At 28.5% G+C, this 16,588-nt stretch overlaps 1 protein-coding gene and 1 long non-coding RNA gene across 2 annotated transcripts in view; one reads left to right on the top strand and one right to left on the bottom strand.

Annotated features, from left to right (window-relative positions):
• LOC107017011 (agamous-like MADS-box protein AGL104) overlaps positions 1–3,062 on the bottom strand; it is a 7,168-nt gene extending 4,106 nt beyond the window's left edge. Inside the window, exons 1-2 of the mRNA XM_015217301.1 lie at positions 2,878–3,062; positions 1,583–1,636 (exon numbers count right to left, since the gene is read on the bottom strand). Of these exons, the coding sequence (XP_015072787.1) occupies positions 1,583–1,636; positions 2,878–3,062 (239 nt within the window). The remainder of the gene's footprint in view (positions 1–1,582; positions 1,637–2,877) is intronic.
• Positions 3,063–9,916: 6,854 nt separating this feature from the next.
• On the top strand, positions 9,917–12,763 carry LOC114076950. The gene is made up of 3 exons (XR_003578030.1): positions 9,917–10,067; positions 10,580–10,987; positions 12,374–12,763. It is a non-coding gene; the product is annotated as an uncharacterized LOC114076950 (long non-coding RNA).
• Positions 12,764–16,588: the final 3,825 nt, after the last annotated feature.

The following is a 16,588-nucleotide window of genomic DNA, read 5'->3' as shown; positions in this document are numbered from 1 at the left end:
AGGGGGGGCTGGTACGGGGCTACGATGGACACAGTGAAATCAATCCTTATTACGCACTCCCTCTCACTGTAATGAAACATATATAAATCATGAATTCTTCAGAAGTGACCGACAGGTCAGGCGTACAGAGACCGTCGAAGAAGTGCCTCAACACGCCGATGGGGGCTGAGGGGGTGGTAGGGGTGGTATGTGGACTGTCGGGGAGGGAGGTAGGNCTGGGGAGGGAGTTCGAGGGTAGGGGTGAAAAAATAAAAATTTGAAATTCAAATTTTAAATTTTTTTTTGATGTTTTTTTAAAAAAAGTAATTGCAACTTGAAGTTGATTGAGAGTTTTGAAAAATATTTTTCTTAATTTTGGAAGGAAAGTCATTTTCCTTAATTTTGAGGAAAATAAATTTAAAAAATATTTTCCAAAATTTTTTATCCTAACCAATTATGAAAAAATTAAAAAACATTTTCTGAAAAATGTTTCATACCAAACACACCCTTGATCCTTTTATTTTTCCAAGACTTTGATCATCGTTGAAGTAGATTTGCATTATTTGTTAAGGTGCTGTTTATTTAAAAACTAAACGTAACATCAATATCAATATCAAATTACTGGAAACTAAAATGATATATTTAAAATTAAAAAAACAAAAATTTAATCATCAATATGTCAAAACATTCTTATCTTACCTCTCTATCAAGGAGAGCACTGCAATATGATCCCCCCAAAAAATAAAGGGTATAAGAAAAAGTAGGAATTAGTTAACACATAGAGATAATAAAAAAGTGAAATGAACAATAAGATGATAGGTATCTCGATAAATTTATAATTTATTTATATAAAATAGCGTAAAAACTACTAAATTATTAGGGATGAAATCAACTACTTATATTATTTATATAGATTAGCGTAAAAGTTATTAAATTTAAATAAACTTATTACTTAATCAATAGTAAACTGTAACGTAGTATATATCCTATTGAGACATGCAAAAAGAAATTGAAAAAGGGACGACTTTTTATTATAGGACAACTAAAATTATCAATATATTAATCTCATATATATATATATATAATTTTATTTATAACCATATAATATGAGGCCATAAATAGTGAACTACGTATATGTTTGTAGACAAGCACTGTTAATTATGTTTTATGTTGACACGTAGAAAGCAGGGGCGTGATTGCCACGTAATCATATTCAGAAATAGATTTTTAATTTCCAAATTCTCTGCTAAACAAAAATATTAGTAGAGTAACATTATTTAAAGACACAAACAACAGAAATTAATAGGATAAGAGGAATTAATCTAATTAATAGGATAAGAGGAATTAATCTTTTAGCTATATATATATATACATATATATATATATATATATATGTTTGTAGACATGCACTGTTAAATATGTTTTATGTTGACACTTAGAGAGCAGGGGCTTGACTGCCACGTAGTCATATTCAGAAATAGATTTTTAATTTTCAAACTCCCTGCTAGACAAAAATATTAGTAGAGTAACATTTAAAAACACAAACACAAAAATTAATAGGATAAGAGGAATTAATCTTATATATATATAATTGCGTACGTACCTTCCTCTTTCGCGTTCAGAGAGGTTCATAAAATGAGAAAGTACGTCTTCAATTCTGTTTAATTAGATAATAATTAGCATAGATATAAGTGAGTAATTAATATTAAATTATAAAAAAAATGAATGATATTTAATCTGGAGTTTTTAAAAAAATTGGGGGTAGTAAAAGAGATGACAAAATGGAAATCGAATTTCCACTGCTACTAAAATATTTTTACACTATGTTTAGATCATTGTTATCCATACTACGTTTGGATCATTGTTATATATTGTATTATATTGTATCGTTACTATATCTAAAATGTTTGTTTTGCTTGTTACTTAAAATGTATTGTACTGTATCGTTGAATTTCGTCGTTATGTAACAATGGAAATCCTATTTTATGGAACAACCAATTTGGTGTGTTCCCATTGTTACTTAATTTCTTTTTCCAATTATATCTTTACATAATATTTCAAAATACTATTTTATTTTTTACCTTAACTATGTAAACCTAGTCAAACCTCCTACCCTGAAATAATTAAGGATATTTAAGTAAAATTAATAAATTTCAATACGGTACGATACAATCAAATTAAACAATTAAAATGTTAGTAAACAATAAAAAACAATACAATCTAACCAAACATTGTATTTATCATATAATACAATACAATATATTATGAAACAATGGGTAACAATGATCCAAATAAAGTGTTAAAAGATATTTAACTCAAATTTTACTAAAATATTCCTAAAAGACATTTAACTCAAATTTTTCTTTAATTACGGACTTTTTACCGGACTAAAAAAAGAAAATCCATGATATTTATTTTTTAGATAAATAAAACAGCTAAAAGAAGTGATTAATAATTGATTTCGAGTTAAATTTACGTAAAAACCTCTTTAAAACCTCTTAATTAAAGAGAGAACATAGAAATTCTCATTTTAACACACAAGAAANATATATATATAACCATATAATATGAGGCCATAAATAGTATATAATATGAGGCCATAAATAGTGAACTACGTATATGTTTGTAGACATATACAATTCTTTTTGTCCCTTTTTTCTTTTTCAATATTTTCACTTAGTCAATTTAATGGTTTGTTAATCTAGCATGAAACTTAAAAGACAAAACACGCAACTATTAATTATTACTATTTCAATAAAAAGAAAAATAAATTAATTAAAAAGTACTAAAACTACGTAGCATTTTTGTTTTGAAAAGAAAAAAAGAACGTGAATCGATCATCAAATAATATAATAACTATCAACTGAATATATAATGATTTGAGAAATTACGTAGCACCTTTGTTTTGGAGAGAAAGACGTAAGTCGACCCGTAGGAGAGAACATGAGTAGAGCAACATCAGTGTCACACAACACACTAAGTTCATAGGCTTTCTTAATTAGCCCTTTTCTACGCTTTGAGTATGTCACCCCTCTGTTTGTCTTGTTCTCTATTCTCTTTATCTCTATTTTTGCTCTTCCCATCATTCCATACAATGTTCTTCATAAATTTCCATGCATACAAAGGGGAAAAAAAAAATCTTAGCTAAATTAACGATGGACAAACACATAATTTAATAGTTGATGCTGAATTTTGATAGTGCTAACCTTTGATGAGAAATAGTGTATAAGTTGAAATGGGTAAGAAGGAATAGAAAAATGAAACAAAAAGAACTTATAAAGAATTGTGAATTATTTTGTATTTTGTATTAGGGGTACAATGGACTGGATTACGACAATGAACCAAAATGAATTATGTTCGTTGGGTTCTCAATGTCCGGCCCATACAGCGATAACAAATCCTTGGGTAAACATTTATTTATACTATTCATTACATTATTTTTCACTGTCTCCGTTTTACTTAATTTGTCTGTTGTATTTGTCTATTTATTCAATTTTAGATTTATATTTGTGCAAATTTAAAATTAAAGTACACCCAAATGTTAACTAATGTGTAAAGGGTGTCTTTGAACTCATTGATTCTAACTAGTGCAGGCAAAATAAGCTCATATTTTGGTAACCCGCTCATATTTGAATGGTTGGGTGAGTGATTGTCACATGGGTAAATATGTGTTAATACACATATTTAACTCATAAAAATATGAGTAAAATATGGATTACTCACTCAAAATTTATGATGTCACTAAAAAAAATTGTAACTTCTCTTCCTTTTTATGTTCTTCTATAGAACAAATTATTTTTTTTCTATAATGGAAAAGGTGAAGTCTTTGGGGCCTACAGAAAAATATATTTTAAATGTATATTTCTTTTGTTAATTATAATTATATTTTATATTTGTTTAATTTTATATTGGATATTAAATAATAGTGTAAAATAAGCAAATCATGTATTAGTATTGCCATTGCTAAAGTCTTAAAGTGCATTAAGCATGTTTTAGTCCTAAAATCCAAATATTGATTTACTTTGAAATTATAAATATTTTCCCCTTGTTATTATTACATAAATTTATTTTATATTGGAAAGTTAGGATTTTTTTTTTCTTTGACTTTTATGATTCAATACAACTAGATGAAGTATTTTCAACAAATTTCATCTAAAAAACGAATAAAATATTTTTCCATGTTGAATTCTTAAGTAGAGCATTATCTACTCATGAAAATATGGGTAAATATGAATAAACTAATATTTTCCCCAATTCATCTTACCCACTAGTATTTTCCCCAATCCATCTTTACCCATATTAAATATGGGCTGGTTGAATTATTATCCGGTTTATGTTGACGCATTTTCAGTCCACCTAGATTTCATTCAACCCGCTCATTTGCCATCACTAATTCTAACTTAATAAACCAAGAATAATGTTTAACGGCAATTAATTAACGATAATAACTTAATTATCACTAAATTCGTATTTTAAACGGCAGTTAGCAATCACTATAAATGTCCCTAAAATTTATAATGGCATTAGATCCAACGAAAATTAACTACTGATATAAGTTTAACACTTTTTATTAATCTATACCATTTAATATTATTAAAAATTATTTTTATTAAAATAAATTTTCACATAACATATTTAAAATTATAAAAATTTAAAAATATTTTATCATATTCTATATATCTTTAATTTGAACTTACAAATTCAAAAATCAACTTTGCATAAATGAGTAGATTGATATCAAGAATAATGGAGTCCGGAGGGTATAAAATATTAACAAAAATTCTAAAACGATATATAAAATTTTATATTAACCAAAACGGCAAAATCGCTGGAACAACAGCGATCTACTCTACTGGAAAAAGCAAAATCGCTGCTACTGCAACGATTTTGCAAAATCTGATTTTTTTTTAAAAAAAAATTCAAATCGCTACCTAGGCATCGATTTTCATTTTAAAAAAGAAAAAAAATTTGGAAAATTGTTGCCTAGGCAACGATTTCCATTTTAAATTTTTTTTTAAAGAAAATCGCAGCCTAGGCAGCGATTTTCTCAAAAAATAAATTTTTTTTAAAGATTAAAATCGCTGCCTAGGCAGTGATTTTCTTTAAAAAAAAATTTTAAAATGGAAATCTTAAAAAAAAAATGAAAATCGCTGCCTAGGCAGCGATTTTGTAAAAAAAAGATTTTTTTTTCAAACAAAATTAAAAATCGTTGTCTAGGTAGCCATTTGAATTTTTTTTTAAAAAAATTCACATTTTGCAAAATCGCTGCAATAGCAGCGATTTACTTTTTCCCCGGTAGAGTAAATTACTGTTCCAGCGATTTTGCTATTTTAATAAATATAAAATTTTATATACCATTCTAAAATTTTTATTAATATTTTATACTCTTTAGGCTCCGGACTAAAAAAAAAATGTTAGACCCCTATTTGCCAGAATATGGTTGCAAGTGGACCACGTAGAGTCTAATTTACCTCACTGGCCACATATGCAGCCGTTATATATCTATATACATTGAGTGAGGTGATATATACAAGTCAATTGGATAACATTAAAACTAGTTTTTTTGTAAATAAAATAATTTTATTGTGTAAATTAGTTGAAAAATATACTATATAAATACAGTTAATTAAACCAGCCTATTTAATTAAATATAAATTATTGAATGACATGAAATAAAATGTTAATAACTGACAAAAAAAGGTTTAGAAACTTTTAACAGCATACATTTAAATTCATAAACATGATATTCATAAATATTTTAAATAAAAATTTTGACTCCGCTATAATTGATTAATCTTTGAGCATCACTTGCCAATGTTCGATTGGAAGGCAACATTTATCACTAAAACAATATGGATATATATTTCGATGGAACATAATTCTTGATTTAGCATTATTTATTTTAAGAGAAAATTAAATTAGAATAAATAAATAAATAAATAAATAAAATAAAACCCGTTTTCGAGGGCATAAAAATACAAAAGTTGCTACCAGCAGGAGGACCATACGTGACCAAACTATTTTATGTTTTCATTTATTTAATTTGCCTATTTGCGTGGCTTATACACATCTTTATTCAAATTTTTTACAACACTCCTTAAATATAATGATTAATTGATATATAATTTTAGCTGTTGAAAAATAATTAAAAAATAAGTAATTAATATTAAAAATAAAATAAAATTATTTTTTTACATATGTTAATATTAATATGTAATAGTAAAAAATTATTTTTAAGATAGTGAATAAGTAAAAATTTATCGTAAATAAATAGAGAGGTGACTAAGCATCATATCTCCATTTCCAACGACGACTGAGAAAACTTTGGTCTTTGGAATGACTTCACAGCTGTAGCCTTTCGTCTTTTCGCAATAGACAATAAAGGCTGTTTTAATTATATTAAGCTACCACAGCCTTAACTTATACTGTTTGATATTATTTGTTATTATTTCTATTTTTAAAGTTAAATTATAAAAATTTTGATTAACATTTTGAGATATATTTTTTCATCATATTAATATGAAAATGTTATAATTTATAGCATTTTTTATATAGTTTTAGAATATTTAATTTTTTTGTTTATAATATCGAATTAATGTGATCTAATTTACCTTTAAAAATTAGTCCGATAAGCGTAACATGACAAATATTTCTGGACGGAAGGAGTACTAAATATCATTGATATTTTTAATTATATTAAGCTACCACACCCTTAACTCATACTAAATATCATTGATATTTTTAATTATGTAAAGCTACCACACCCTTAACTTATACTAAATATCATTTCATATCAATCTAATATAGTTGATAGTGAATTGCATAATGGTAAGGCTCACCAGAGGCTCGATCCAACATAATACTTGCTTGGTTATCTTAAGAAACAAAATTGTTCCCTTGCTATCAATTATATAAATTTTTAGAATGATAATAAGTATTTGATTTTAAAAACGGAGTTAAAGTTGTGAGTACGGTTTCTAAAAGGACATGTTATATGAAGAAGGTGTTGAGAAAGGTATTATTGTGTAATTTCAATATATTGGCTATGACAAGGCCCATGAGAGGGCTTGGATGACCCAAGTCAAAGTCATGATCAAACATGATACATGTAGGCAAATGGCAGATTAAATTAAACAAATAAAGTTACGCACTTACTATTATCAATTATAACTTTTAATCTTAGTATGATAGTAAGTATTTGTTCGTAATAAGTGGAATCACAATCAAGATCATGAGTTTGATTTTCAAGAACAACATGTTGCATGAGGCAGGTCTTGAGAGGGGTAAGGGATTGTTGGGTAACGACAACATCTTGTCTGTGGCAGCATGATAATAAGAGTTTGATTCAAACAATAAATTCCTTCTTAGGGCGAGAGCCAACCTTGCATACTACATATAAATATGAGATTAGATAAGCTTTTTCGCAGATCGGGAGTCAACCTTGACGTTATAAATACACCAAAATATAGGACTAGACGATGAACTTCTTTAGAGTGGGGATCAATCTTAAAGCTATGAATTCAATAAATTAGAGTTTTTAAATATGATTTAAAAATTGATGGTATGTTAAATTACTTAAAATATTATAGGTTGGATACGAAATAATTTTGTATTGGATTGTTTTGTAGCCCGTCCACATAACTCACTTTTGAAGTGACATACTAAATTTTAGAGCCGTCAAAATGGGTCGCCCAATCCAACCTGTTACTGGGTAAGGTTGGGATAGATTTTTCAAGCCCTTCTAAAACTAGGGCTTATAAGTCCGGCCCGTATAAGATCTTGGCCCTTGAGGCTTGACCGGAATTGGGCTGAGTCGGCCCATGGGTAAAAACTTTTTTACTTAAGGGTAACTACAATAATCTTATTAGTATATAATCTAATTACACGTTATGTTGTAATATTATGAATTTTACCAAATTTTGGTACGTCCATATATCTTGAAATATATAGACTCAAAATTAGGTTAATAAATTTTAGATACACTCTATCAAAGTAGATTCACATGTATCTAGGATGCATAGACAAATCTCGTGTCCTCGCCTCCCTCCAATCTTGTTTGTCAGTCTTTTATATAATCGCGTATTTGGTATGCGAGATACATGCTAATTACACTAAACTTTTTGATAGTGTTATTAAAACATGAGTAACTTTCACATATAGCAAACATAAAAATCATATTTGTATGTTATAGCTACTATATAGCAAACATAAATGTGTATATTTCTCTATACACATACAAAGAAACAGTTGTATTATTCGCTATGCATATACAAAGGAAAGCAATTGTTTACAAAAGATCAATTGTATATTTTGTGTATGTATAAAACGAGAAAGAGAGAACGACAAAAGAACATTGGGCAGGAAATATTTGTATTGTATAATTATAATTGTATAGGACGAAGATGTATGTACTTGCATGTGTATATACAATTTTCTCTTGCTTTATACAAATAGAAACACAATTTATACATTTTGTTTCTGTTTGTATAAGTGAGAGAGGCGATGATGGCGAGCGAGATCTAGGAGAGTAGCGTTTTTGATCTGGGAGACGTGAAGAGAGAGGAACGAAAATTTATGTATATATACACAATTTTCTCTCGCTTTATACATACACAAACACATTTTATACATTGTGTTGGTATAAAAGCGAGAGGGAGCGAGCGAGAGAAGCAGCGAGAGAGGAAGAGTGGCAAGCGATAGTTTGAGGGAGAGAAGCGACTGATAAATAGTTTGCTACAGGGCGTAACTAAATCAATGTGTGCTTATAACATTTAATTTGGTATATTAGTTTGTCATTATATACATTTTTTCCTTAAAACAATATCATTGTTTGTCATATATTTGATTTGAAAATCTTCTCATTTGTTGATGTTATAGAATTATAAAAATGAAATAAGAAAATGAAAGAAGGCTAGCCCGCCCCAAACCTCGACCCTTCTAGGGTTGGGTTGAGTTGAGCATTTTCAGGCCCTTCCGAATGAAGGGCATGCCTGCCCTAGCCCTTCAAATTCCCTGGCCCGCGAGGCTTGGGCCGACCCTTTTTGACAGTTTTACTGAATTTTAAGGGCAATCGTGCTTCACTTTTAAGACTACTTTGATTTAGATTTACTTTTTGATTAATTTTGATGCATCTAATAAATTTGATATTGTATAATTTTCACTACATTAGATTAAGATAATTGTCAAATAGTGCAAATAATAAATATAAATTAATTACATAAGAAGTTTGCAATACTTCCCAGAAATAATAAAAATAAATAAATAAATAAATTTTGAATAATACACCAAAGAAAACTTTATTATTATTATTGTTATTATTATTACTAATAATATATGGGTAAATTTGGGTTCCTTTGTGAAATATTTTAATTTATAGAATTTATTGTGTCAATATTTTGACCAAGTCGATAATTCCTTATTTCATGTTGATTCTTTCCCATAATTAAGGATTTATGCGAGATGATTGATAATAACAAGAATATATGTGACGTGGAAATGTATATGAGGTTTTAAATTATTTTCAATATAAGAAGGTAAATTTGGATTTATTTTTGTGTATAAGAATATTCCAATATTCATTTTATTAATACTATTATTATTATTTAAAAAATAAGTTTTTGATGTGAGACCATGGGCCTCTTTTATTTAATGAAAAATGAATGTACAAGTACATTGAATTCAATAAAACTGACCAAAAGCAACAAAAATCACTACTGAAGAAAATGAACTGAAAATGCCAATCAAGTCTTTAATTTAAAAAAAAAAAGGATAAGTGGGTCCCCATTCTTATAAACATATTTTTTAATTTTTAATATTAAAAAAAAGGACTAAACTATTTACATTAAAAACTTAGGTACTTAAACAATCAATCTTAAAAACTTAGGTACTTAAAAGACTAAATTGAAAGGGAAACTTTAGAACTTTCAAATTTTTTTGCTTTCACTTTCATACAGAGGAGGGGAAACAGGAGAAACGGGAACAACGGGCCAGGGAGACGAAGCAACTAATTTGGGGAAAAATTTCAACTTTTTAGCTTCTTCAAGTTCAAAATCTTTAAATTTTTCTATTGTGTTTATCCTGATCTCAAGGTAAATTTTCTTTTCTTTTTTTATTTCAAAATATTGGAACTAGGATTTCATAAAGAAAAAATTGTTATCATTTATCTATAATACTTTTTTTTTATTTTTCATTGCATTTATTTCGTCTGAAGTTAAAATTAACTCAAAAAGCTTTTTAATCTGTATAAAATTACTTTATGTTAATGATTTAGCCAATACAATTTAGTGATTTCAGCCACCAACTTTCGTAGTTGTCCGACAACTACGAAAGTTGTTTACAGAAATAATTAGACATATTTTTAGATACAAAATGGTCCAACAATTGCATGTAGTTGTCAGACAACTAGATAAGTTGTTTCCACAACTAAGACAGTTGTTAGACAACTGTGTTTAGTTGTTGATCATAGTTGTACGATAAATAATATAATCATTGATATTTAATATACTATAATTACACATTTTTTATTGATTCTATTAAGTTAATTTATATCATTTACTAACTTTTTAACCATTTTGGTATATATATAATGCCTCAAAATAAGAGGAAAAGAATTGGAACATCTTCATCCAATCCAGCTACTGGAAAAAACGGTGAGAGCTATACTCTGCTTAGAAAAGAGGTATTGCAACACTTATAACTAGTAAGAGCAGTGATAACTTATTAGTAGAAGAAAAAAGTGGAAACTAATCTAGTGGGGAAGAAAAAGGTGATGAAAGTGAAAATAACGTAAATAGCACAAATTCAAGCGAAAAAGAAACAGATGATGAGAGTGATGGAGATAAATCTGGTGGAGAAGAAAAAAGTGATGAAAGTGGAAGTGAAAGTGATGGCGATAAATCTAGTGGAGAAGAAAAAGGTGATCAAAGTGAAAGTGAAAGTGAACAATTAGTTGAAAAAGAAGAAGAAGATCTTGAATCCTCTCCAGATCATGTCAAAATAATTTTCAATGGTACGTATAATTTTGAGACTCACTTGAATGTGTCTGGGTCTTATGATTCTAGAATCAATGCGAAAGTCGGTTTTGAAGTTCAATTTGTTGAGTTTAGAAAAATTCTAATCGCACAAAAAATTGAAAATGATTTCAAGAAATCTTGCTTTGGTCACTTTTTGAAGTTGGATAAAGATATAGCAGTACAACTTCCAATGAAGTTAGTACATGGTCTTAATTTTCGTCGTATATTTTCTGAAAAGAAAAAAGAGGTTTGAATTGATTATAATATTTTGTCAATTTGCTTTGGCATTAATGAATTCACTATTATGACTGGACTTCAATGTCATTCTTTTCCTCCTCTAAGTCAACTATTAGCGTAATGGGAAATTCTCTTGCTTCATTGAACATTTCATTAACAGACTTCGCAGTATTTGAAGTCAATACATCATACCTGCAATATAAAAAATAAAAAATATCAACAAACTAATATACAAAGTATTGTTAATTTCAAATAAATATTGCGAATTTGGCTAACAAAAACTTCTACAGATGTTGAAACAACTATTGCAGTTGCTGAAACAACTACTGCAGTTGCTGAAACAGCTATTGCAATTGTTGTAACAACTACTGCAGTTGCTGAAAAAACTGCAATATTTATGTTTGAAAATTTACCTATTTCCTGAAAAATATGCTCTACTTCATTTGTGAAATTCAACATTTTCAAGATAATCGCGACTTCTGCATTTATAATTCTAATTTGTTCAAAATGATCATGGAACAAATCTCTTCGATATGTTTTTGTTGCATGATAATAATGACCAAGAAAGTCTCCACAATGAAAATTTGTACGAGCATTCTCACCAAGATGCCTCGTGCAACACCCGTGGTGCGCTTTAGAGTAAAACTTTGATAATGCTTTTCCTATGCTTGAATGTCTATTAGAAATTATGCACAGCTCTGAAGTATCAGGGACTATGTTTAAGAGTTTCTCAAAAAAATACTCATATGCAGCATCACACTTTTTATTTACTACACAAATTGCAAAAGGAAAGATATGATTTTTTGTATCCTGTGCGATAGCAGATAACAGAACTACATCGTAACGACCTCTTAAAAATGTACCATCAACAGCTAAGACTTTTCTCATATGCACTAACCCTCTAATCTAAACTCCATATGATACGAAAAGATACTTGAACCTTCCCTTGTCATCTAGTTTAAGCGATGTCTTGCTTCCTTCATTTACAGTCATAAGCATATGATAGTAACCTTCTAAAACTGCATATTCATGCTCCGGTGTTCCTCTTATCATAGCATTTGCAATTTTACTGCCTTTTAAACACTTCCAATAGCTAATCTTACAGTCCAAATCTGCTTGAATAATAATTTTTATATCTTTTGTAGATGGACCTTTTCCATTCAAGAAACTAGGTAGCATGTATTCTGCAACGACCTCCGCTAAAGCATGTAGATGATGACTTGTAACATGTTGTGCTCCACATGAGTGAATGTTGCGGTATCGTTTAATTTCAAATCTATTGCAACTTTGAAGTTTTGTTGCTCTCAACCACCAATCACAATTTTGATCTACACATCTAGCACAATACACATCTTTAGAACTCTTCACTGATTTCAGTCTTTGATCTTTCTTCACAGAAGCAAGCTTTAACAATTTAGTTAATTCTCGCTTGTCCTTGAAAATTTTACCTTTATAAAAACATGTGCTGTCATCATCCATTTGGCTTTATGTTTGTATACAATGTTGAGAAGCGTTCTCGTTTATGGAAATATCAATAGTAATATGATGTTCTTCATCATTTGCAACTGAATTTGTTGTCTCTGTCATCTTTTCAACCACTAATATTCTTAAAATAGGCCTACTTTGATCATCCAAAAAAAATCGTAAATCACGATCATTCATTATCCTAGAAGGACCTCCCTTTTGTTTGTCAATGAAGCCAAGCATGTAATACACAGATCATCTTTATCACAATTTAACTCAAACCTAGAAATAATGATCTCAACCAACTCATTATACGTAACATTCTCACTTATCTTTATTGGTACTATTTCTCCACCCTTTGATCGCCAAGTATAACGTGTAGGATTCTCTACCCATGCACCATGTAAATCCACTGCTATTATTATTTGATCTTCCATAGATGAACACAATACCTAAAGACATCACACAATATTTCAACTAGTGAGATATTCCTCAAACAATTTTGAAATCACTAAAAAATACTACTACTTATTTTTACACCCATTTCGTTGTTTCACAATTGTCAATAATAGTAAGAAAATTTTAGTAGCTTTAGAAATTTATTATTCTTCGATTGAACAACAGAACACAGTTATCGACAACTCCATTAGTTGTTGAGACAACTTCTATTATCGCCAGACAACTAAAGACAGTTGTTGGACATCAACATGAACATTTATGTATTTCAATAAACAACTTCAACAGTCGCCCGGACAACTACGAAATTTGTTGACTGAAACAACCACTTTGAGTTCACTAAACACAACTTTAAAATAGACACAAAGTAATTTTTTTACTTATTAATAATGGTCTTTTTAATTTATTCAAAGCTCAAACAAAACAAATGCAATACAAAAAAACTCGGGTCTCAAAAAACTCAAAAATGTATATATTTTGACATTCTTTTTTCATAAAATTTTCTTGATAGATCTTCTTAATAAAAGCACCTTTTTTTTTTGCAGATAAAGGATGATGAAGAAGAAGAAGAAGAAAAGATTGAAAAATGTACCTGCCGTTGAAAAGAGGATCGTCGGAATGACGATGATCCAAGTTTAGCGCCCTTTTTTTGGTCTATTTTGGTAAAATTTAGATATTTTAAGATAAAAAAATATAGAGGTAAAAATATAAAAGTAAAAAGTTTGGGACTTTTGAAAAAGTATATTTTAACCTAATAAATATTATTTATTCATTTATCACTTTTACTCAATATTTAAGACTTAAAAAGCTATAACCTAATTGAATAATTGTCTCTTTTAATAGACCTTACCTAAAATATACTGCCTAAAAAGATAAAAACAAACAGCAAGACAAAAAGGAAAGAGGAAAGTTCAAATATGTCATATTATTTTATTTAAAATGATATCATATAAAATTGAGTAAAATAATTACTTAGAAATTTTAGAAGCGAAAACTAAGTTTTTAATTAACGCATTTTTTTAGGAAAATTATTTGAATATATAAGTTATTTTAATATATTTTCTAAAATTTTCTAACATTTAAAAAATTACAAAATTTCTATTCTCTCATGATAGAATATCTCCCATTATGCGAAATATAGATTAGATACATTACTTTACGTGATGTATCGATCAAATACATCACTACAAGCGATGATAAGTATCAGTAGGTACTATATCACTTTACGCGATGTATACGTCGAATACATCAGTACAAGTGATGATAATGTATTAATATGTAATATTACATTACGCAATGTATATGTCGGATACATCACTATATGCAGTGTATCAAGACGTAATACATCAATTTACGTGATGTACAGTCGAATACATCACCCATTCGTGATGTATCAAAATATTGAGTGATGTATCTAAAATAGAGATGTAATGTATCGGGATATTGAGCGATGTATGTGAAACTGAAACGCAATGTATTGAGCCGATTCAAGATATATTCAGATTCTCTTAAATATAAGATTTTTTGTAATTTAAAAAGAGTAAAAATAAAATATAAATTAGCTCTAATCACTATAAAATTTATGTAAAATTTTCCTATTTTTAATTAGCGTTAGGAAACACTTCAAAAAAAAAAAAAAAGAGGGGGGGGGGGGCAAGTTGGGTCGGTCGTGACACGGCCCATTTTTAGCTTAAGTAATTTTTAGGTCAATTTTAGCCCAACTCATCTAATTATAATTCTCAATTATTTTGACTTGTCCAGTTACAGTTTATCTTACTCATTTGATATCCTAGATATTTAGAACTCAAAAATTTTAATCATACTCTCTCTATATAAACATTATTAGGAATCCAATAAAAAGAACTATGACTCAAAACCAATATTCTAACAATTTTGGTTCTTTCATTATCATTGATTTATTAGAACCGATTTTAATTATCCATACTCAATATATAACAAAGTGATACGCAAAACAGACGCATGGATTATATACATGAAATTAAAGTAAGAAAATTGTCCATCAAAATAATGGCCTACACACACACACACATATGTATTTATATATATATTCTTTTATACAGTATAATGTACATTTTAATCTATATTTAGATTGCAAATACAATTATTTTTAGCTGGCCGGCCAATAAGTTAATTTAGAATTACAAGGTGAAGATTTTAAACTATTGATCCAATGTACAAAAATATAATCAAACAAACTAAAGTTTTTCGATTTTATTTTCTTTATGTTATGGTGTCTACAATACATATAATTTGATCAAAGTCATTATGATAGAGTAATTATATAACTTGTCAAGTTATTGTACTCTATGCTTCTGTTCTTGCAAATTGTTCTAAGCATATAATTGCTTTTATATTCGTCCAAATATACGCTAATTAAGCTGTTTTGTAAAGAGAAAATGGCATAAATGTACCAATGAAAATAAAATTAGCAGAACATGACATTTTGTTATTATTAGCAAACCCAACCTAGTTTAGTTTGACAAAAAAATGTTAATTTGTAACCTACAAAAAAACAACACTAAATTTGAGCTGATTTTTTATCAAAAATTCGAGACGGAAGATATATCTCCTAATGTATATTTATATATATTTCTATATATCAATGTGTATCCTCTTTATATGCTTGTATCTCATGTATATCGTGTATATTCATATGTATTATATAGATTATATACAACGTGAATAGAGCTGTCAATATGGGTTAGCCCACCCATCCGAGCTAATCCATACATCCTTCAACATTTTACAGGTCAGACCGGGCTAGCCCATTTTTAGTGTGGGCCAGAAAACGATCGGCCCAACCCACAAGTACGTGGGCTACAGGCTTGCCGGGCCAGCCCACTTTTTAAAAAATTATATATTTTTTTTTAATTATTAAATTAAATTATAAATTATAATTTAAAAATATTATGATAAATATCAACAAAAGAATATTGAACGATATAAATGTTCTACTTGTTAATCAAATCCACAAATAAAATTGTATTTATAATATTTGTTAAGTTTTTTTTCAAGTAAAAGTATAAATATCTAAATAGAAATATTAACCTAATTGTTTTGAGTTTGGACTCTCTTTAATTTTAAATTTTAATATTATAGTATATTTTTTAATTATTTTTTATTGGCTCGCGGGCCGGCCCTACCGATATTTCTCAAGCCCCACAAATCAGTAGACTTATTCAGGCCGGACTTATATGGGCTCCGGAAATCGTAGCCCAACCCTATAAAATCCTTGGTTAGACCAAACCGGCCCAACAGACCTAGCCCATATTGACAGCTCTAAACGTGAATATTGCAATAACATTCTTTGTTTTTAGTGTAAGCCAGTACAAAACTGATTTTTTCAAATGCAAAAATATTGTTTTCACCAAAAGTCAATAATATTATGTACAACTAACAATTTTCTAACGATATATATA

The sequence above is a fragment of the Solanum pennellii genome, chromosome 4, assembly GCF_001406875.1.
Source record: "Solanum pennellii chromosome 4, SPENNV200".
NCBI lineage: Eukaryota > Viridiplantae > Streptophyta > Magnoliopsida > Solanales > Solanaceae > Solanum > Solanum pennellii.
This window is presented reverse-complemented; position numbering and strand designations above follow the sequence as displayed.